Genomic DNA, 22,514 nt, shown 5'->3' with positions numbered 1-22,514 from the left:
CCATTTCATAGATGCTGTCAGCTAAGATCCGCGAAAAGTCTACCTGTAAGCCTTTCATGATGGTGTAGATCAGAACGACTCTTTTCACCACCACCTCAGTCTGGTTCAAGCTTGGCATGATATTGCAAATGATGAAGTGGTGCCATACGTTAGCCACATTGTTTAGTTGTTTTAACCACCCTTTTTTTGGTTGGCTGTGATCCTTAGTTGGGTCCCACTTTTCTCCAAGAAGTGTGATACCCTGGAGAACAGGCTCGGCTACACCAAAGGGATCTTCCATCTCATATGCTATGGTTCTGAAATTATATTGGAAACTGCAAGTCGTTTGTGCGGTTGTGTCATAATTTGCAGTCTGGAGAAGATCTTGACTTGCATCAGAATCATATCTAACAGTCTTCCCTCTCACATAGTTAATATATTCCCTGTTCGTCCCTTTGTCAACTGTGCAAGCATTGGCGTAGAACTCTCTAACCATCTCTTCTATGGCTTCTATTGGGAGCCTTCCAAATTTTCTCCATCCTCTAGCCACTATTATGTTATAAAAATCCAGGTGATGACCTTGCTTCATATAGAATTCCCTTTCTCTGACAAAGGGTTTCTTCTTGATCATTTCCTTGAACATGTCAGCATGAGCTGTGGACTGGAACCGGTGCTCATCATAGCCAGCTGCTGGTCTAGAATTGGATCCTCCCCTGTTCACCTTTTGCCTCTTGGTATTTTTGCTCCTGGTAACATTCCCTGAAAATCAGGAAAGTATTCAATTTAATGACACATCATGAATCTCATTTCTGAATCTACCTATTAAGAGTTTCCATCTAAGTATTACCGTACAAAAGAATTATAATTATTACTTTCATGCTGAACATGTAACATAGAATTTTAAACCAAAACTTAACCAGCATGTATCATGTAATACTTGTATGGCAACTGCTCCTATTTTAATCCACCTTCTGTTGTATTTGAAGTTCACACTATGGAATTCATTTTGTTAAACATCTGGTGTGCTTCCTTTGCAAAACATGAAGATAGAATTGAACATGTCATGCCATATTTCCATGCTTCAATATCAAAACCATCCGAAGGCATATCTTCCAATTCATTGGAATCTTAAGCACAGGGAAACTAGCTTACTTATGGGATAGATATATCAAGGAACTATCTTACTTATGAGATGCAATTCCTATGTGATATGGTCATTGTAGAGATTTATGGTATGCTATAACATTCAATAGGCATTTTATCGAACAGATGGTGTGCCTATGTTAGGAGGTAACATTCAACTTCAATACAATCATGGAATTTCACTTCACCTTGAGTTACTCACAACAATGTAGAAAACATAACTCATATTGAATCCCTTTTCCTATAATTTCTTACTGCAATTAGTCTTTCAATAATACCCAATTGAAACCCTAGGTTTAAGTTGATGAACTCTTAAACTATCATTTCTATTATAAGGTTTTCATACAATCTAACCCCTAGGTTCAATTTTTCAATTTCAGCAATGCAGTAATGCTAAGTTAGTGAACGTACCTTAAATCCTTTGGAGTAGATTTATGAATATGTGCTTGAAAGAGATGTTTCAGAGAGATGAAAGTGATATGGGAGTGAAATGAGAATGAGGGGGGGAAAGAAAAAGTATTTAAAAATTTTGGGTCGTGACAGGCGTTTTAGCGCGCATGTAGCGCGTTAAAACCCTCTTAGGCAGAGGGTTTGGGCCCTGTTAATGCAGGATCGCATTTTAGCGCTCAAGAGCGCGCTAAAACGCGCTCTTCGAATCCTCCTTTATCCTTTTTAACAGTGTTTTAACGTTCAGGAGGACGTTAAAACGCTCATAGGCAGTAAGTTTTAGCATATTTTCTTTTATGAGAGCGTTTTAGCGCGCTTATGGCCGTTAAAACGCTCTATGCGAACCCCTCCTTGGTATCTTCTTGAGCGTTTTAGCGCTCTGTTGAGCGTTAAAACGCTCTAAGGCAGTGAGATTCTTATGTTTTTGTTGTTTAGCACGTTTAAACGTGCTATTTAGCATTTAAACGCTCTAAAATTAAATTTAGTTTTATTCTCTCTGCCTGAGAACGTTTTAACGCTCAGGACCGCGCTAAAACGCTATTAATTGCCACAAACACTTAGAAAAATTTCCATTCCTTGCCTGTGTGTGCCCTTCTTCTTCCTGTAACTTTATACCATGATCACCATTAGTCTCACTTATGTTCCTATTTTTGTTTTCTTAAATTGAATTCAAAATGAAATAAAATAAAAATTTGAAATAAAACAGTAAATTGTGGGTTTGCCTACCCATCAACGCTTGTTTAGCGTCACGAGCCTGACGTACCTGACTCAAGTTACCTCTACAAGGGCAACAGTGGTTGTTCCCCTGTCTATTTCTCCTCCCATGTATTTCAGTCGTTGACCATTGACTGTGAAGCTTCTGTCGGAATCCAGCGGACTGATCTCCACTGCTCCATACAATTTCATGTTCTTCACAATGAATGGTCCCGACCATCTGGACTTCAATTTCCCTGGAAAGAGACACAAACGGGAGTTAAACAGTAACACTTGTTGTCCTACTTTGAAGTCTCGAGGAAGGATCTTCTTGTTGTGCCACTTCTTTGTCTTTTCTTTGTAAAGACTTGCGCTCTCGTAAGCAGAGAGTCTGAACTCATCGAGCTCATCCAGTTGAAGTAGTCTCTTTTCAGCTGCGGTCTTGGAATCAAAGTTCAGGTACTTGATTGCCCACAGTGCTTTGTGTTCTATTTCCACTGGTAAGTGACAAGCTTTCTCGAACAATAATTGAGAAGGGGACATTCCTATTGGAGTTTTGAATGCAGTCTGGTACGCCCATAGTGCATCATCAAGCTTCTTGGACCAGTCTCTTCTGGAACTTCCAACCGTCTTCTCCAAGATACGTTTTAGCTCTCGATTGGATATCTTCACTTGACCACTTGTTTGCAGATGGTATGGTATTGCAATCTTGTGTTTCACTCCATATTTAGCCAGCACATACTCCACTTATCTGTTGTCAAAGTGAGTCCCTCCGTCACTTATGATTGCTCGCGGTACCCCATACCTGACGAAGATGTTTCTTTTGAGGAATGCTATGACTACCCGAGAATCATTAGTAGGAAGAGCAACAACCTCTATCCACTTGGAGACGTAATCCACCGCAACAAGGATGTATTTGTTGCCATAGGAAGGGGGAAAGGGTCCCATGAAGTCTATTCCCCACACGTCGAAGATTTCAACCTCCAATATGTTGTTGAGGGGCATTTAATGTCTTCTAGAGATATTCCTCGTTCTCTGACATCTATCACATGCTTCCACAAACTTCCTTGCATCCTTGTAGAGGGTTGGCCAATAGAAACCATTCATCAGTACTTTTGCGGCTATTCTTTCTCTCGCAAAATGTCCACCGTAGCTTGAACCATGACAGTGCCATAGGATGTCTTTCATTTCTTCTTCTGGAATACACCTCCTGATCACTCCATCAGCACATCTATAGAAAAGGAATGGCTCATCCCACAGGTACTTCTCGACATCGTGCGACATTTTTTTTCTTTGTTGCCATGTAAAGTCTACTGGAATTTCTCCTGCTGCTTTAAAGTTCGCGAAGTCTGCAAACCATGGAGGTGTACTTGTGCTCTTTACTTCCTCCATTTGCAGATCTGAGATAACATTGATAGCCAATATTTTCTCATTAAGGAACTCTTCTCTGATCTTCAGTTCAGGTCCATCTTGAAGATCTTTTTCTTGAATCCTGGAGAGGTGATCAGCACACCAAGTTCTCCACACCTTTCTTGTCTCTGATCTCGACTTCAAATTCTTGAAGGAGCAGCATCCATCTGAGCAATCGTGACCTTGGATCCTGCTTATTCAACAAATACTTTAAAGCAACATGATCAGTGAAAACAATTACTTTAGACCCCAGCAAATACGGTCTAAATTTATCAAATGCATAGACAACTGCTACTTACTCTTTTTTAGTGGTGGCATAATTCATTTGTGCATCATTAAGAATTTTAATAGCATAGTAAATTACATGCAACAATTTATCTTTTCTTTGTCCTAAGACAGCTTCTATTGCATAATCACTAGCATCACACATTAATTCAAAAGGTAAAGTGAAATCTGGTGCAGTGTTCAATTAATCTTTTAAAATATTAAATGCAACCAAACATTCATCCGTGAAGTTGAATTCCTCATCCTTGACCAACAGCTTGCATAGTGGCTTTGCTATCTTGGAAAAGTCCTTGATAAAGCGCCTGTAAAAACCTGCATGACCGAGAAAACTTCGAATACCTTTAACATTAGAGGGAGGGGGAAGTTTCTCAATAATAGATATTTTAGCTCTATCAACTTTTATACCTTCTTTAGAGATTTTGTGTCCTAAAACAATGCATCTTTTACCATGAAGTGGCATTTTTCCCAATTTAAAACAAGATTACTCTCTTGACATCTTTGTAAAACACATGATAAATTTTCTAAACAAGTGTAAAAAGAGGGGCCAAAAACAGAAAAGTCATCCATGAAGATTTCAATAGATTTTTCAATCATATCAAAAAAGATAGAAAGCATACACCTTTGAAAAGTTACCGGAGCATTGCACAGGCCGAAGGGCATCCTTCGGTAAGCAAAGACTTCGTACGGGCATGTGAATGTTGTCTTCTCTTTATCTTCTGGAGCTACTGCTATTTGGTTATAACCCGAGTACCCATCCAGGAAGCAGTAGAAGGCATGGTCAGCTAGTCTCTCCAACATCTAGTCCAAGAAAGGAATTGGGAAGTGGTCCTTTCGAGTGGCTGCATTAAGTCTTCTATAGTTAACACACATCCTCCACCCGGTGACTGTCCTTGTGGAATCAACTCATTGTTCTCGTTTCTCACCACAGTGACTCCACCTTTCTTGGGTACAGTTTGTACTGGACTTACCCATGCACTATCAGATATAGGATACATGATTCTTGCATCTAACAATTTAACTACCTCTTTCCTCACAACCTCTTTCATGGTTGGATTGAGTCTCCTTTGCGGCTGCCTCACAGGTTTAATATCATCTTCCATTAGAATTTTATGAGTACAAAAGGAAAGATTTATACCTTTTAAGTTAGAGAAAGACCATCCTATAGCAGCTTTGTGTTTTTTCAACACCTTGAGAAGTTTTTCTTCTTCCATGGTTGTCAGCTCGACGCTGATGATTACTGGATAAGTGTTGTTGTCACCAAGGAAAACATATTTCAGATTTGGAGGTAACTCCTTAAGCTCTACCTTTGGTGCTCCAAGAGGGATGTCATCTTTCTTTCTTTCTAGTTCTTCCACCACTGGTTCATTTCCTTTATCAGCAAGTTCAGCTTCTTCGTTGATTTGCTCTAACTCGAGTGAGGAACTCTCCTCTTTCATCATGTCATCAACTGCTTCTTGTATTATGTCAACCATGAAACAGTCTCCTGCATCTGACGGATGTTTCATTGACTCGAAGACATCAATAGTGACTGTCTCTTTGTTCATCCTCAGTATCAGTTTTCCTTGCTCCACATCGATCATTGCTCTTGCGGTGGCTAGGAATGGCCTCCCCAGCAGTAGAGGAATCTCAGCATCTTCTTCCATATTCAGAATTACAAAATCTGCAGGGAAGATAAATTTGTCAATTTTAACTAAAACATCCTCAATTACCCCGTCTGGTCGTCTGATCGATCTATCAGCTAACTAGAGAGAAACTGTAGTTGGCTTTAGCTCTTTGATTCCAAGAGCTTTGCACATGGAAAGTGGCATCAGATTTATACTTCCTCCCAGATCACATAATGCCTTTCCTACTTCAATATTTCCTATGGCTATAGGTGTAACATCCCGTTCTACATCGGTATTGTTAACATTGATTATGATATTAAGCGCAGTTACAATCACAGCAATTCATTTATAAAAATGCGAGTAAACTTTTTCCTTTTTATTACGTGAGCATTTAAAACAATAAAAAGCGTAATAAATAAAAGTTGTGACCGTAACTGAAAAATCTTTGCGGAATAATTATTTAAATTGTCTAAATATCATATAATACTCCTCTCAAGTCACAAAGGGGTTCTCACAAACCCACTTAGCTAAAATCTCACTTTTACGTTTTTTACCTATCCGAACATGGTTCGGTATTTTAATTACTGCAGAAAATCTGTATGCTTTACGCTACTCATATTTTAGTATGTTATTCTACACTTAATCACCTTTCTAACAAGCTATCACACGAGTCATAAAGTTCTTGTTTGATTTGGATATCGCTATTTGAAGTTGGACAAGCAAATCTGCCAGCCAACCTCAAATAAGGCTCCAAACAGCCCTCACTCTCCCAATGATTCTGGAAAACCCACTCAACCAATTGTTCTCAAATGTTTATACAGTAAACTATATTCTTCAAGCTTCAATTTGACATATCATGCACCTAATTTGACCAAGAAACGAAGCGTAAATAAAATTCTCCAAAACTGCCAGAGACAGCCCCTGCACAGGGGCGTTCTGCACAGTCTGTATTCTCTGCCTCCTACAGGATTTCGTGGTTATCCTTTGGTTCTCAAATTTTGACACAAGGTAGTTGACATCTCAAGATTTAAAAATGTGTATGGTACTTCCATATTGGACTTTTGTGGAGGGAGATATGTTCTCCCAAAGTTTGCCCAAATTCTGCCAATTTCTAGAAATTTCGCGAGAGTTTCCTTTGTTTTTCCAATAAATCCCACTTTTTTAAAAGTGCTTAACTATCCTCAGATGTACCTAATAGACATGGGTGACACTCAAGGACCAGCAATGCCTTGGTGCTCTACAACCCTTCACAATTTATATTCAATTTGCTCAAAATACATAATCATTGCTTACTTTTTCAAAGTTAACTAATTTCAATCACAAGATCTAATTGCATGCATTCTTTGACATATAACATAAATCAAATCTTAGAATAGGCCTATTGCCCTTTCATCACATACATGCTTCAATATTACATATGGTCTCCATAATACAATTTATATCACCTCCAATGGACATATTACAATTTACAACTTTAATTACAACACCACAACTTTCAAATGAAACATAATAAATAACCACTAAACTTAGCCAAAAAGAGACATGAACAAAATGACAATATGAATGGTCCTAGCTCAACATAATGTTCATGTCCTAAGTCTAGCCTAGGTCATGTGACCCCAAAATACAAAATCCACCATACGCCCATGAGCATCATCCTACGGGCCTCTTGTCCGCCGCTCCGACACCACTGGCACTACCTGAAATAAAATTCCCAAAGCGGGGTGAGATATGCAAATATATCTAAGTAACCCAGAGGTTCTGGAGAATACTCTGCCCAATGGCTCACTTTGATGCATATCAATAACATAATACAACATTTAAAATGGGATAAAGCAAGAGATTTAGTGAAGTAGGGAAGCATAGGGAAACCAAAATACGACGAAGCTAGAATGGTTAATGCCAAAGCCACGCAACGTCCGGCCTATTGGCCTCGGCATATAGCCTACGGGTTCCAAACCAAGGAGTGTTCCCAGAACATCAACCAAGGCACCCTCCATCCATATTACTGTTTTACCCTCCCTTTGTATTTTGACCTTAATTTCAGCATTTTCACTAATCCTACCATTTAATCCATATTTAATATATTAATATATATTTTAGAAATGTGAGGTGTTATAATAAGAATACTAAAGCTGCCCGGATCTTTTAGCGTGGGAGGAAGTTTCTTCTGGATGATTGCACTGCATTCCTCAGTCAGGGCCACTGTTTCGCACTCCTTCAACTTGCGCTTCTTTGACAGAAGGTCTTTCATGAATTTTGCATAGTTTGGCATGCTTTCCAGTGCTTCTGCGAAAGGAATGTTCACTTGCAACTTTTTGAAGATATCCAAAAATTTGTGTATTGTTGTTTCTGGTTCTCTTGTTTCAACAGCTGAGGGTATGGAACTCGTGCATAGGGAGACGGATCTACTGGTTTTGGTTGCTTGTCCAAAGCTTTATTTTTCTCCCATTTGAACAACTTCTTTTCTGGACTGCTCTTTTCGGCTTCTTCTGCGTCTTCTTCTTTCTCCTCTGTAGCTACAGGTTCATCTTTTTTCTTCTTCTCAGCTGGCGGCTTTTCCATAGGTTGGATCACGATCCCACTTCTGGTAACAATAGAATTACATTGTGCATTTGGGTTGGTATCTGTGTTACTTGGGAAGGTGCCATGGGTTCTTTCCGCGAACTGTCTTGACAGCTGGCCAATTTGAGTTTCCAGATTCCGGATAGAAGCTTCTTGATTCCAAAATGAAGCTCTTGTTTCATCTCTAAAGGCATTTGAATTCTAAATGTAGTCCGACGTGGTTTTGGACAGCAGCGCAAAAGCTTTCTCCCACTCTGAAGTGTTACCTTATGGTAGGGGTTGTTGTTGCAATGGCAGAGGAGGGTTCAGCTGATGGTTTGATTTGTAACTCAACCATGGGTGTTGATTTTGATTTTTCCACCCTTGATTATAGTTATTCCTATATTGGTTCCTCCCTGGATTGTTCTGGCTCTTTTGACTGTACCAGATACCGTTGACCTCAGCATTTTCAGGTGTCCTCATGTAGTCGCACTCTTCAGTTGCATGAGCACCTACACAAATACCACAAGTAACTTGAGAATTACTAACAGAAGAAACTTGAGAAAGATTACATTGCTTTGTAAGAGCATCTAATTGTGCTTGTTGTTTCTTATTAATTTGCAGTATTTGTTCATTCTGAGCCAATATTGCATCATAGCCATCAAGCTTCATGATTCCCGCTCTCCTTTGTGTGACTAGAGCATTGTCATACTCTTGAGAAGATAAAGATTCCAACAATTCCAATGCTTCCTCTGGAGTTTTTGTTTTCAACGATCCTCCTGTTGCGGCATTCACCAAGGTTCTTGTGCTCGGCATCATTCCTTGGAAGAAAATTTGTCCTTTCTCCCAAGCTTCAATGCCATGTTGAGGACACTTTCAGAGTAGTCCTTTAAACCTTTCACATGCCTCGTACAAGGATTCACTTTCTTTTTATTCAAAAGCAGTGATCTCTGCTTTGAGCCATGCCATCTTTGAAGCTGAGAAGAATCTGGCCAAGAACTTCATTGCTACGTCATCCTAGTTGGTGATGCTTCCTTCAGGCAGTGACTATAGCCAAGCTCTTGCGTCATCCTTCAGTGAGCATGGAAATAGTCTGAGCAAGATGGTGTCACGTGAAACTCCATTCATCTTTAGTCGGGCGCTAAAACACCCTCTTCGAAGGGTGATTTGTTGCTGTTGGAGCGTTTTAGCGCTCTGGAGTGCGCTAAAACGTCCTCTTCCAGTGGATTTCTTCTATTTTCCTTCGTTAGAGCGTTTTAGCACTCTCTTGAGCGCCAAAACGTCCTCTTCCAGCTTGTAAGTACTTGTAATCTTGCTTCTTTGAGGCCTTCAATCATCTTGTTGCATTCCTTTGGCTCTAAAAAGCCTTGATGGATGTTAAAATCCCTTGAAATCAGAAATATTACAAGATGTTAGCAAGATATTCAATCTTTGTGACTTTACGGTGTAAAACCCTAATTTCCATGCAATTAATGATGTATTTCATGTATAATTAGACCTAAAACCATGGTAAACCAAGGGTTTATCAATCACTCAGTTGATGAATTATTTGGAACAATAAAGTTAGAGCTTTATTTAGCTAATTTGATTCACTTAAGGGGATCGGAGGTGAAGTAAACCCTATCTGCATTTTCCATTCTTGATTTCCAACTCATCTTTTAATTTCTTTCTTTAATGGCTTTCCATCAATTAAAGTTACTCTTGCCAAATCAACTTTTGAATTATCTAACTTAGAAAAAAACAGTGAATTATTTCTTGTAATTAGTCCTCGTGGGAATGATACTCACTAACCACTTTATTATTTGGAAACAACCGGTATACTTGATGTGTTCGCAACAATTATATTAAAAAAAATGACATTGGCTTAGTGATAAACTTCATATTCTCTCAACATTAGGTTCTTAAGAGTATAAATTTGTCAATATTTTCCGTAAAATTTCAAAAATGGGTACGAGTTTGATGCTAGTTGAATAGATTCTTGGACGAGTCAACCAATTCGACTACATAAATAGTAAAATTATTGGATTGGATCAGTTGAAGGTCTGGTTCTCGGTTAAACCGATCGAACTTGTCGATTTGATCCAGGTTTTTCTTAAGTTATTTTTAAAAATTCAAAAATTAATATAGACCTTTTAAAGTTTCACAACTAAAATCTTGTTGTTGAGGGAAATGAATTGGATGTGAGATTTTACTAAAAAAAACAATTACGAATGAAGTGTAAATAATATGATAACCAAACAACGTTTAGATTTTTTTTAGCTTTAGCTTAAAAGTAGCTTCTAGCTTAAAAAAACGAGGATCCAAATAGACTCCTATAATCTTAATACCGTAAACCCCCCACTACCTCCTCGCTTTCTGCTTGTAAAAACCACAATAATCAAAGCACATGGAAACAGCCAAGCTGGTCGCCAACAAGGTTACTGACAGGTCCCTAAATTTTCGCTAATCATAAATACACAATAAATTTTTTTGTGCAAACAATAATAAATAAACGAATTATAATGACGATATTTGCTAAAAAATTACTTTCAAAAAGTTTTATTATATATGTTTAAAAGACTACAAATCAAGATGCAATTCATAAGTTAAAAAGATGTAAAGTTACTAAGAGATTATGACTTATAAGTTTTTATTTTTTTATAAACAAATTAATTGGAAATTATTTCATTTATATAAAATAGTTTAGCATCTCCTGGACCTTTCGTTTATTAGAATAAAACTGCTTGAAAGCTCAATTTCCTATATCATCTCTCATACCTATAATTTGAATACATTAAATCTCCTAGTACCTCCTCTCTAAAACTTAGGAATCTACTCAAACTGATCACCAATAAGGTTGTTGATGAGTTACTGAATTTGCGCAAATCGTAAATGCATATTAAATTAGTCTATGCAAACAACAATAAATAAATAATTTATAATGACGTTAATAACTACAAATACTATTTTAAAAATATTTTTTTATATTCATTAAACTACAAGTCAAGATGCAATTCAAAAAATAAAGAGGAAATAAATTTACCCAGAGCTCATGACTGTAAAAAAATTTATTTTTCTAAATAAATTAATTAAAAAGTATTTTATTTTTGTAACAAACTCTGACGGCATCTCCTCTTTCACTTAAAAGATACCATTGCTACTTTCTTATATAAAGCTGAAATAGGCATGTCCATTGTCTACACACAAATAGAGAAATCATCTCAGTAGAGAGATAGAGTCACATAAAATGGCTTCAAAATTGGTTTGGGTTCTTTATGCAGATGAAGAGTACATTGTTATTGAACCAAGTCTTTTGTCCAAATCCCCTCATCTCATAAAGACCATTAACAATGAGATGATTGAATATAACTTTATTAACTATCGCAGGAGGTCTTTCGCTAGGGTCATTCAACAACAACCTGCTTCCAAGGCGTCAACTTTGTCCACCTCTTCATCTGAGTTTTCATCTCTGTCATTCAACTCTACTAGGTCTGTGCACAAGAGCAGTATAAGTGAAAATTATGAGAAGGAAAGTTCAATCAAAGGAGCCATCTCCTATTGCAAACTGTCCCAGAAGAAGTAGAGTAGTTCAAACAAATCTCTCAACATGTAATAAGTTTTGTAACTTTGATTTCAAAGTAAATTTGGAGTTTAAGTTATGTATGAAAAATTAACCTATATCAATAAATAGAGATTTGCTTTTATATATGAAGAATGCATAGTCTAGTCAATGAGAAAATTCTTTTTTTTTTTTTTGGTTTCCCAAGGTATCCTCCGGCCGACAGCCAAAGACTAATCCTTTCGAGGCAGAAGATCACATTAAGCAGGTAAACCTCTCACTACAAAGCCTTTTTCATATACACAGCCAGGGATCGAATATTTGTCAGCATGCTTAAGGAACTCAGCTATCTACCAACTGTGCTGGACTTTGTTGGTTAAAAAAATTATTTTGGAACTCTGAAAAATGGACTCCCATATCAGAATATCCTTGTATCATTGGTGGGTAGTGGCGGACCCATAAATTTTTATGATGGGGGATAAAAATTAAAGATTAAAGTTACAAGTATTATTACGACTAAGAGGAGAGGATACTTATTACAAGCATTTTTGAAGGAGGAGCTAACTATTAGAATTAATAGTCTATTATTATTAAAAAAACATCATTTTATATATATAATAATAAATATTAAAGTTCAGGAGGGTCAACCGCCAACCCTCGCTCCTCCTTTGGATCCGCCACTGGTTTTATCAGAATTGTTGCATAGATATAGTTTATATTTGCACTTAGCTTGAGACATCCAGTTATTTGGTATCTTTTAATCATATTTGGCAATTTCCATTGAGTTTAAGTTTCTAGCAATACGAGGGACCCACGAGTTTTTATGATAGAGGCAAAAATAAACATCAAAGTTACAAATGTTATTAATGCTAATAAAAAGATCTAATTATTACGAAAAAATTTAGTGAGGGGCTGACTGTTAAGACTAAAAATTATTATTATGAAAATATTATTTTGTATATATAATACTAAAAATTATTAAAGCTTAGGGAGGCACGATCACCGATCCATACCCCCTTTTGGGTTTGCCACGGGCTTTAAGCAATGGAGCGAGAAAATATTATCATTATGGCCAAGATATGAATTACTTCTACATATCTTTTAAAATACGCAAAGTCGAGGGAGGCGATCGTCCGTTGCAATTCTATCCCGACTCTGTCACTGCTTAATAGAATGTATAACCTAGCTTAATAACACAAATAATGGTGTTCAAACTTGGTACCAGTTGCATATTGTAAAATTTAACCCCTTTGCTCCTATAATTTTGTCTTGAATTTTCGTGATGAATAAGCAAATAATTTTCGCTGTTAGATTAAGAAAAGATTTTATCATGCAGCATTGGTATAGAATTACAAAACTTTGAGGGTCTACTATATTAGTTAAAAGAAAAAAACTCTTGCTCGAATTTCAACTATAAGTCAGTGAAATTTAATATGAAATTTTAAAAAATGGGAATTGTTTATTAAACTTTGAATAGTGTACGATGTGCTTTTTTATATGACATTTGTCCATAATCTAACGAAAAAGGCACGCTTTACTCACATTATATTATTTCTTATTCTAGAACCCTGAAATATGGCATTCAGGCAATGCAAATTTCAAAATCCAAAATACAATGTAAAAAGTAACCAAGTGTAAAGAAAGGAGAGAAGGGTGCATAAAGAAAATTGTGAGAGACAAATTTCATTGGTCAGGTATGCTTGCATGTATTAGATTTTCTTGTTTGAATGTGTTGTTGATAATTTATCGTTGCAGCCTTGCAGGCTTATAAGGTATATGGATTAATATGTATTTCATTGTTTGGCGTGTGAAACTTGATTTCTAGTTGGCTTAGGAGGAGGACTCTAAGTGAGTAGTGTATCTATGTTATTAAATTCGAACTAATGAATAACTTGGTTAGGGTATTGGATTAATAGACGATTATTAGTGGAATAGGTCAACTAAATATATGTAGAAGTATGTAATAAATATTATAAGAATAATATTATTGATAGAGCATAAATTCATAATATTTTGAATGTAAAATGGAGCCTTAAAACTCCTAAATGAAGGACTAAAACATGAATTTAATGTCTATAATTTATTAATTTTAAAATAAAAAGATGAATTGTTATTAAGTTATTTTTTTATTAATTAAGTTAATTTCTATGTTTTTTTGTGTTTTAGATATTTGGGAAGATATGGCGGCACAAATATCATGATTGCTACCAAAATTAGACGAAATATCATTTAGAAGATTTGGAACTTGAACACCCAAAAAAATAAAAGCCCAATCCTAATTCCTAGGCGTTGGCGTCTTTATAAATATTACCTTCATGACTTTCTAGAGAATATTATTCGACCATTGGAGAAAAGAGACCAGAGAATTCAAAGCTTAGAGATCAAGGAACGAGGTTGAAGGAAGATCGAAGCGTCGTCGTAGAGATCAACTAACATTCCTTTCTCAGCGTGATTTCGTCTAGTTTTTTTTTTTTTTTGTTTGAGCCAACTATGCCTGGCTAATTTTCTTAGTAGTTAGGGTTATGAATCCAACGTGAATTTGGTTTAATTTTCTTTTCAATTAAATCTATCTCCAATTATTATGTGTTTATCCTGAATTGCTTGTTCAAATTCTTGTATGATCTGATCAACCATATAGGAATAAGGAGGGTAAGGGTTCTAAATAGAGATATTGGGATCTTAATCTCGACAGGGATAAACACCAATTCTTGCATGTTCTAGACATAGGCTTGTAAGATTTGCAAACTTGTTAGATTCATCGTGTATAAGGCTTAATCTAAAAAGGGTTTCTACGAAATTAGGATTCTAATTAGATTAGAAGGTTAAATAACTAAGACATTATGGATTTAACCAATTATCACTCAGATGATGAATTGTTTGGAGCAATAGAGTTAAAGCTTTATTCAGTTAAATTAATTCACTTAAGAGGGATCGGAGGTGAAGTAAACCCTATCTACATTTTCCATTCTTGATTTCCAACTCATCTTTTAATTGCTTTCTTTAATTGGCTTTCCATCAATTAGAAGTAACTCTTGCCAAATCAACTTTTGAATTATCTAACTTAGATAAAAAAAATAGTGAATTATTGCTTGTAATTAGTCCTCGTGGAAATGATACTCAATCACCACTTTATTATTTGGAAATGACCGATATACTTGCTGTGTTCACAACAATTATATTAAAAAATGACATTGGCTTTGTGATAAACTTCATATGCTCTCAACATTAGTTTCTTAAGAGTATAATTTTGTCAATATTTTTCATAAAATTTCAAAAATGGGTACGAGTTTGATGCTAGTTGAACAGATTCTTGGACGAGTCGACCAATTCGACTACATAAACAGTAAAATTATTGGATTCGACCGATTCAAGGTCTGATTCTTGGTTAAACTAATCGGACTTGTAGATTGGATCCAGATTTTTCTTAAGTTATTTTTAGAAATTCAAAAATTAATATGAACTTTTTTAAGTTTCACAACTAAAATCTTGTTGTTGAGGGAAATGAATTGGATGTGAGATTTTACTATAAAAAAATAATTAGCGAATGAAGTGTGAATATGATAAAAATAACTTGAATGCTCTTTGAGAATGTTTTCCCATGTAACCTATTGTTGAAAGGAATGAATTGTATTATGAAACCTAATGTGTGCCTGTTGCAGTGGTTGAAAATTATTGTTTGATCCCTAAGTTTGAAATTTCAATCAATGGAAAGGTATTTTTGGGGAGACCTTTGACATTCACCACTCCTAGGTCAAAACTGAGAGAGTAATGTATATATCTCTCAAATACAATATTGTGAGGTTTTGATGTGCCTCTGGCATATATAGTTTTCCAAGCTAAAAATGATAAGGATTAAGTCATAAAAGAGCAGTTTATATACATATTTGCTTATTATGTTGACTTTTCCATTTCAATGATATTTCTCACCTATTTGTTATGTTTATATAGGGAGAAAGAATGAGAATACGAAATTTTAAAAGAATGTTGGCGTGAATCCGTGCGAGTGGTGGTGCTGAGCTGCACCAGTCCCCCTGGGCCATTTTCTAGAGTAGTGGCGCGATCCTGCGGCATAATGGCGCGATCCCGCGCCAGTTTGTTAGCCATTTTACGAAACTTTAGCACGATCCCGCGCCAGTTTGCGGGAAAAACATGACCGGTATTTTTAAGGGTAATTTTGGAAGAAGCGTGAAGGGTAATATAAAAAGGATTATGAAAAGACAGAAAGTAGAATCAATTATCAGAGAACCATCGTGCTTCAGAGAGAGAGTTCTTGCGAGGAAATCTTGTTCATCCTTTCTTCTTCCATCTTCTATTTACAGTTTATGTTGAATTTTTGTATGTTAGCCATGACAATGGTTGGCTAGTACTCTTTATTGTAGTTAGGGTCACAAACCCTATGTGAACCCTTGTTACAACGGATTGATTTATAATTACTCTTTTATATATTTATATTTATCTCTACTCTGTGCATAATTTCTATCTTCTTTGTTAGAATTGATCAATCTAATAGTTGATGACAGTTTGAGGGTTAGAACCCTAGATAGGAATATTGGGGTTTTTGATCTTGAAAGGGAGTAGGATAACAATTTGTATGCGTGCTAAGAATATACATATATATTATTACAGATGTTTAAATTATCGTGCTCATTGCTTAATTTCATGAGGAACAATGCAAGGAATTGAGGTTCTAATTGGGGTTAAAGGGTTTACCTTGCAAGGAATTGAGGGTTAGCTATTTATATTTTTTAGATGATAAATTATCTGAATATTTATTTAGATGAGTATTTTAAATCAATCCAGAGTAAAAAGCGGAATCATATGGTAAGTGCTCTCTAGCTACAATGTTTTCTTATATTCTTTTTCAAATCAATCTCTGTTTTATTTTTCATAAAAAAATCCAAAAATACGTCTTTACCTTTAATTCTTATTTTTACTCAAATCCACAACATTTATCACAACTATTTGAGTTTGTTTCCATCTTAAAGGGAACAATTATTAGATATTCGATCACAACCTCTGTGGAAACGATACTCTTCTTATCACTGTATTACTTGTTCGATTGGTATACTTGCCAATTGTATCAAGTTTTTGGCGCTGTTGCCGGGGATTGGCGTTTCTTATATCATATAATCTTGATCGTTAAGATTGGATTTTGTGAATATTTTTATTTTCAATTTATTTTTATTTTTTATTTGAAAAGTGCTACTAATCTCTTTCCTGAGTTGTATGCGAGGTAAAACTGAAGAATTTCTATTTTATTCTGAGATTACAAAGACTGAAAGGAGAAATAGAAAACTTGCTCGGAAAAAGCTTCAGTTCAAAGCAATTGATACTCTATCTGAAGAGACACAAGAGATACCAGTTGAATCACCAATCATGGCAGCAAATAATGATGAAGAAAATCCACTCATTGATACTATTCTTAATCTAGCTTTTAATAGGCCTAACTCAAGCATTATCCAGCCGGTAATTGGTAACAATAATTGGGAGCTTAAGTCTTCCACTATTCAATTGGTGGAGAGAGCCCAGTTTGGAAGAGGGGAGAATGAAGATCCTCACAGATTCATAGACAGATTTCTTATGGTTTATGACTCAACAAAACATCCTCAGGTGTCCAATGATGCAATCCGATTGCGGTTGTTCCCTTTTGCTGTTAAGGGAAAGGCTCTTAGTTGGTTGGAAAGGCAGCCTGCACGTAGCATTCCTACATGGGATGATTTGTCCCAAAAGTTCTTTGCTGAGTTCTTCTCTATGGAGAGATATAATCAAATGGTGAATGATATTACAAATTTCACTCAGTTAGAGGGTGAAACTATGTGTGCAGCTTGGAACATATTCAAGGATTTAATGAGGAGGTGTCCTCATTATAACTTGACTACTGGCAATCAAGTGAGAATCTTCTTCAACGGTTGTACACCTGATATTCGGATGGTGCTGAATGGTGCAGCAATTGGTACTATTAAATCCTTGAGAGAAAATGAGACTCTTGAGCTGATAGAGAGAATGACTGCCAATGAAAATGAAGGTTTGACATCTAAGCATAAGAGAGGTATTCTTCAGCTGGAAGGAAATGATGTTATGCTGGCTGAAAATAAGTTATTATCCCAGCAAATGGCAAATTTGACTTCAAAGCTTGATAAGATGCAGATTTCTGGTGTTCAGGCTAAAGCTGCTACTGTTGTGTGTGAATATTGCCAAGACAATCATGAGTCTAATGAATGTCCTTCTCTAATGTCTTCTGATCCTCCTCAACAAATATAGGTGAATGGAATTTGGTATGATCAAAGATCTCCGATGCAAAATGTTCAAAGAAATCAGAATTTTTCTGTTAGAGGTAGTAATTTTCAAAGGAGGATTCAGGGAACTAGTCTTGACTTCAAATCTAACAATTATTTGCAGTCTCCACCAATCCAACCCAAGGAACCTTCTGACTTGGAGAAGTTAGTAGGACAAATGGCTCAACATTCTAATGCTTTCATGGAGGAGACTAGAGCTAATACCAAGAACACAAATGCATCTATAAGAAATTTGGAGAATCAAATTGGCCAACTAGCTAAACAAATTGTTGATAGAACTCCAGGTACCTTTCCTGGTAATACAATTACTAATCCAAAGGAAGATTGTATGGCCATCACAATTAGAAGTGGTAAAGTGGTGGTAGCTCCAGAAAAGCCAAATATAGATGTGGAGGATGGTGAGAAGCTTAATGAGGTTGAGGAGTCAGAAAAAGGAGTTGAAATTCCTTCTAAGGTTGTGAAGCTTCTTAAGAAAGGTGAAGAAAAAGAGCAACCAATTGTTGTTGAAAAGAAGAAATTTGAGCTGAGTGATGAATATCTTCAGAAAATGGCACCTTATCCTGGAAGGTTCAAGTCAGAACTTAAAAAGCAACAGTATGACAGATTTCTTGATATCTTCAAGAAGTTGCATATCAATATTCCATTTGCTGAAACTCTGGCTAGTATGCCTAATTATGCTAAATTCATGAAGGATCTTTTGTCAAGGAAGCACAAGTTGCAAGAATGCCAAACTGTAGCACTTGATAGGACGTAAGTTCGTTCCCATCTAAGCCCATTTTGATGGAAAAATACCATCCGTTCCCCCATCTGATGAGCAACTTCAGCATGAAAATCACGTGTTTTACACATTTGTGACAAAAACACAATTGGGGAACGGATGATGACATAATCCTTTGGAAAACATATTAAAAAGGGAACAGATTGAGAGCATTTATTGCACCTGCTCCACTCATTTAATGCCTCTGTTCACTTTGCAGGAAACGTAGAAACAAAGTCTCCATAAAGTAGAGGCGGTGCATCAATTACGCACAAAGAAACGTGAACAGCATGGAATAAAGAGTTCTCATTGGCTAAGAAGAAAGCAAGACATGAGGGACTGCAAGAAAACGTCAAATCTCAACAAAAAATGCCCCATCCAAAGAGTTGCAAGCTTCCAAACACTATTGCCACCGCCCCAGCCATACAGTCAAGAAACCAACTCCAAAGGAATTTTACAAGACTGCCACTCACTCTTCTGCCTATAAATAGGACGTCCCAAACACGAAGACATCATCGAATTCCTAAGGGATTGAATTCCTTAAGAAAAGATCACCTAGTATTAGTTAGTTTGTAGTTTAATTTTGTATAGTTGTAACTATAGTTGAGTGACAACATTTCTCCCTAATTCTGTATAATCCCCTTAAGACTCCTCGCGAGCATCAACCATCTTCTCCACTTTATAGTTTGTTGTAATCTTTCTTGTTTCATTTCAATATAAGTGCTTCTTCTTTCCTTTGCACTCGTTATCTCTGAGCTGAATCTTGGGTCTATGGGATTTCAGTTTAGAATAATTATGTTGAAAATAACAGCCATGGGCTGAAGTATTTGTGGAACGGATAAGCTGCAAAACTCTTAAAGAATTATTTTCAAAACTCTTGACTGAAGCTTTTTGTATTTCTCTGGCTAAGTAAGTTATATTCATTGTGTATCAATAGAAATTGAACACATACTGAGAAAGGACCTTCCTTAAGGAAGGGATTTCAGACAGCTTAGCCATTGGGGGAAGGTAGTGTTATGGCAAAAACACTATTGGTAACCTTAGGAATAAGGGGCCACTTCGTCCATTTTAAGGTTCAGTACCAAGTACCTGTTGGAGTCAAGGGAGCCATAGGAATATGGAAACTTGTGGCCATCTAGTCCATGAGCTGAGGAAACAGAGTTGGCAGTTAAGAAACTGGGACAAAGCCAAAAAGTGTTAAGTCTTGAGCAGAGAAAATAACTATTTAAGAGTGGAGTAGTAAATTTGTTCCTTATGTTAAAAACTGTTTTTAATCCATCCACCCTGTTGTCTCTTGGTTATAGTTATTACTATTTTATTTTTCATTTGTTCAATCTTGTATCTATCAATCTCCAATGACTATTGTCGTATCTTCTCTCAACAAGAAGGATCACATATATAACGACGCGAGGAGTTGTTTTTCATCAGACTGAACTTGCTATTCTTGAGGAACATTGTCAAGACAGTAGGGAATGTTTGACCAGACAGTTCAATCACTAACTTTTCTTTTCATTTTCATTCTTTATAAAATAGTTTAAGACATTATTTAGAGTTCTATCCTCGTGGGAACGATAATCTAGGCATTAATACACCCATTATTACTTGATGCGTGCACTTGCGCACTTAGGTTGGAAGTAAGGGAACAACTCTATTTTCTATTGCTAATTTAGAACAGAGGAACGTCCTTCATCATAAAATATATTTTTTCCACCATCAGCAAACCACCCAACAAGTTTTTGGCGCCGTTGTCAGGGATAGAAACACTATATTTTGTTCTTACTACTGTTTTTAGTACATACTCTGTATATTTTATTTTTATTTTCTTGTCACTGAATCTGTTGTTCATATAACTTGTGTTTATGGTTTATGAGTGAAGAGTCTGAAGCAAACTCTGACCACTCCATTGAAATACCTGAGTTTCTCTTTGATCCTGAACCAGGACGTACCTTTCATAGAAGAAGAAGAAACCTTAGGGAAGAAACTTTTGAAAATATGGCTGATCACAATAATAATGAAGATATTCCTCCTGAACAAAAATTTAGAACTTTGGCTGCTCCTTTTAGGAACAGAGAGTAATCCTCCCTCCTGTAGCACCTAATTTTGAACTGAAACCCATCATGTTTCACATGATCAGGGAAGCTGGAGTCTTGAATGGACTCCCTGCAGAAGATCCCTACACACACCTCGCAACATTTCAAGATATTTGTGATAATTTTAAAGTTGAGGGTGTGACAGAGGAAAGTATGAGAATGAGGTTATTTCCTCACTCCTTGGGCTTAAAAGCAAAAAGATGGATGAAAACTCTCACCCCTGGATCAATCCACACGTGGGAGGAACTCTCTAACAAGTTCATAGAGAGGTTTCTCCCTATGTCTCGACAAGCTGATGTGAGAGCAGAGCTCTCTAACTTCAGGATGTTTTATGGAGAGAATCTCTATAAAGCTTGGGAGAGATACAAGGACATCATCAGGAAATGTCCAAACCATGGGGTAGAATGTTGGGGAGTATTATAATCTTTTTATAAAGGACTTGACCATACTTCTCAATCACATTTAGATTTTGCTGCAAGAGGATATTTTTTTACAGGAACGCTTGAATCCAGGTATGAAATCATAGAAGGCACTGCAGAAAGATGTCTCCAATGGCCAATAGACAGGGTGAGCCCAGTAAGAAAGCCTGGCATGCTAGAACTAGAAAAACAAACTGCCATGGAAGCCCAGCTAGCCTCACTCATGAATGAGGTGAAGAACCTGAAGGCTGATCAAGAAACACCAAGGATGGAAGTCTTGCAACTGACAGCAGCTGAGACTGAACCATGCTTAGCCTGTGGTGACCTTCATAACTCAACAGACTGTCCATCTACTGCATTGGTGTGTTATGTAGAAAACTTTGGAAACAGGAACTTCACCAGAGACAATCAGCAAGCAGGACACAACACCCATTCATACACTGGAGGAACGATCACAAAAGATCAGAACCATAATCCCCAATGAAGGCGACCCATGAACCAAAGACCATTCAACACTCAGCGGCAGCAATATTAACAAGGCAGCATCAGTGGAACGTTTGAACAACAAAGGAGAAACAATTATGTTTCGTTCCACAAAGATGACCAACACATCAACACCCTAGAAAACTATGTTAAAGAATATGTCACTAGGAATAATGCAGTGGTCAGAAACATTGAGTCCCACCTGGGACAGATAGTTGTCAACCTCAATACAAGAACACTAGGAAAACTACCAAGGGACACAGAAGTTCCCTCAACAACCTCACCAGAAGACGTTCTTGTTTTTCCCAGTTCTTATTCAGAACAAATCAAAGCTGTCACATTGAGAAGAACCAGCTATAGATGAGCAGAACCTAGAGCTTGGAAAAGAAGCTAAAGCCGACGAAACCCAAGTGGATAGAAATCAAACAACCAGTCCAACTCAGAGCAAGTAAATACCAGCAAAAATTTTGTTCCCCCAGAGAACAAAAAAACAACAAGATGACAAGCAGTTTGGAAAATTCCTGGACATTCTGAAGCAACTCCACATCAACATACCTCTGGTGGACGCACTAGAGCAAATGACCAGGTACGTGAAATTCATGAAAGATGTTCTCTCCAAAAAGAGAGGGATAACAGAATATGAGACTGTGAAAATGACGCAAGAAAGTTGCCAGTACTTGGGCAAACTCCCACCTAAGCTTCAACATCCAGGAAGCTTCACCATTCCTTGCATCATAGGAAACACATACCAAGGGAAAGCCTTGTGAGATTTGGGGGCAAGCATCAACCTTATGCCTCTCTCCGTTTTTAAACAATTGTCCATTGG

The 22,514-nt window shown here is 36.7% G+C and overlaps 1 protein-coding gene and 2 non-coding genes across 3 annotated transcripts; 2 read left to right on the top strand and 1 right to left on the bottom strand.

Annotated features, from left to right (window-relative positions):
- The first annotated feature begins 8,961 nt into the window (after positions 1–8,961).
- On the top strand, positions 8,962–9,068 carry LOC133284699 (small nucleolar RNA R71). Its single transcript, XR_009747924.1, has one exon. It is a non-coding gene; the product is annotated as a small nucleolar RNA R71 (small nucleolar RNA).
- A 7,801-nt stretch (positions 9,069–16,869) lies between these two features.
- Positions 16,870–18,947, top strand: LOC133284687 (uncharacterized). Its single transcript, XM_061481758.1, has 4 exons — positions 16,870–17,823; positions 17,905–18,083; positions 18,135–18,533; positions 18,917–18,947. Exons 1-4 carry the CDS (start codon positions 16,870–16,872, stop codon positions 18,945–18,947), a joined length of 1,563 nt encoding a protein of 520 aa, XP_061337742.1.
- Positions 17,411–17,516, bottom strand: LOC133284701 (small nucleolar RNA R71). Its single transcript, XR_009747926.1, has one exon. It is a non-coding gene; the product is annotated as a small nucleolar RNA R71 (small nucleolar RNA).
- Positions 18,948–22,514: the final 3,567 nt, after the last annotated feature.

This window comes from Gastrolobium bilobum, unplaced genomic scaffold (assembly GCF_033153095.1).
Source record: "Gastrolobium bilobum isolate Gb01-03AN ecotype WA unplaced genomic scaffold, APGP_CSIRO_Gbil_v1 utg6879, whole genome shotgun sequence".
Lineage (NCBI taxonomy): Eukaryota > Viridiplantae > Streptophyta > Magnoliopsida > Fabales > Fabaceae > Gastrolobium > Gastrolobium bilobum.
The sequence above is the reverse complement of the archived record's forward strand: the minus strand, read 5'-3'. Positions and strand labels throughout refer to the sequence as shown.

What these genes read in the sequence shown, in the direction of transcription:
- LOC133284687 (XM_061481758.1), top strand. Translation starts at nt 16,870, where the DNA reads ATGCGAGGTAAAACTGAAGAATTTCTATTTTATTCTGAGATTACAAAG. An exon ending in AGGCTAAAGCTGCTACTGTT is followed by an intron (nt 17,824 to 17,904) that starts GTGTGTGAATAT and finishes CAACAAATATAG; the next exon opens with GTGAATGGAATTTGGTATGA. An exon ending in TCAGAACTTAAAAAGCAACA is followed by an intron (nt 18,534 to 18,916) that starts GTATGACAGATT and finishes TTCACTTTGCAG; the next exon opens with GAAACGTAGAAACAAAGTCT.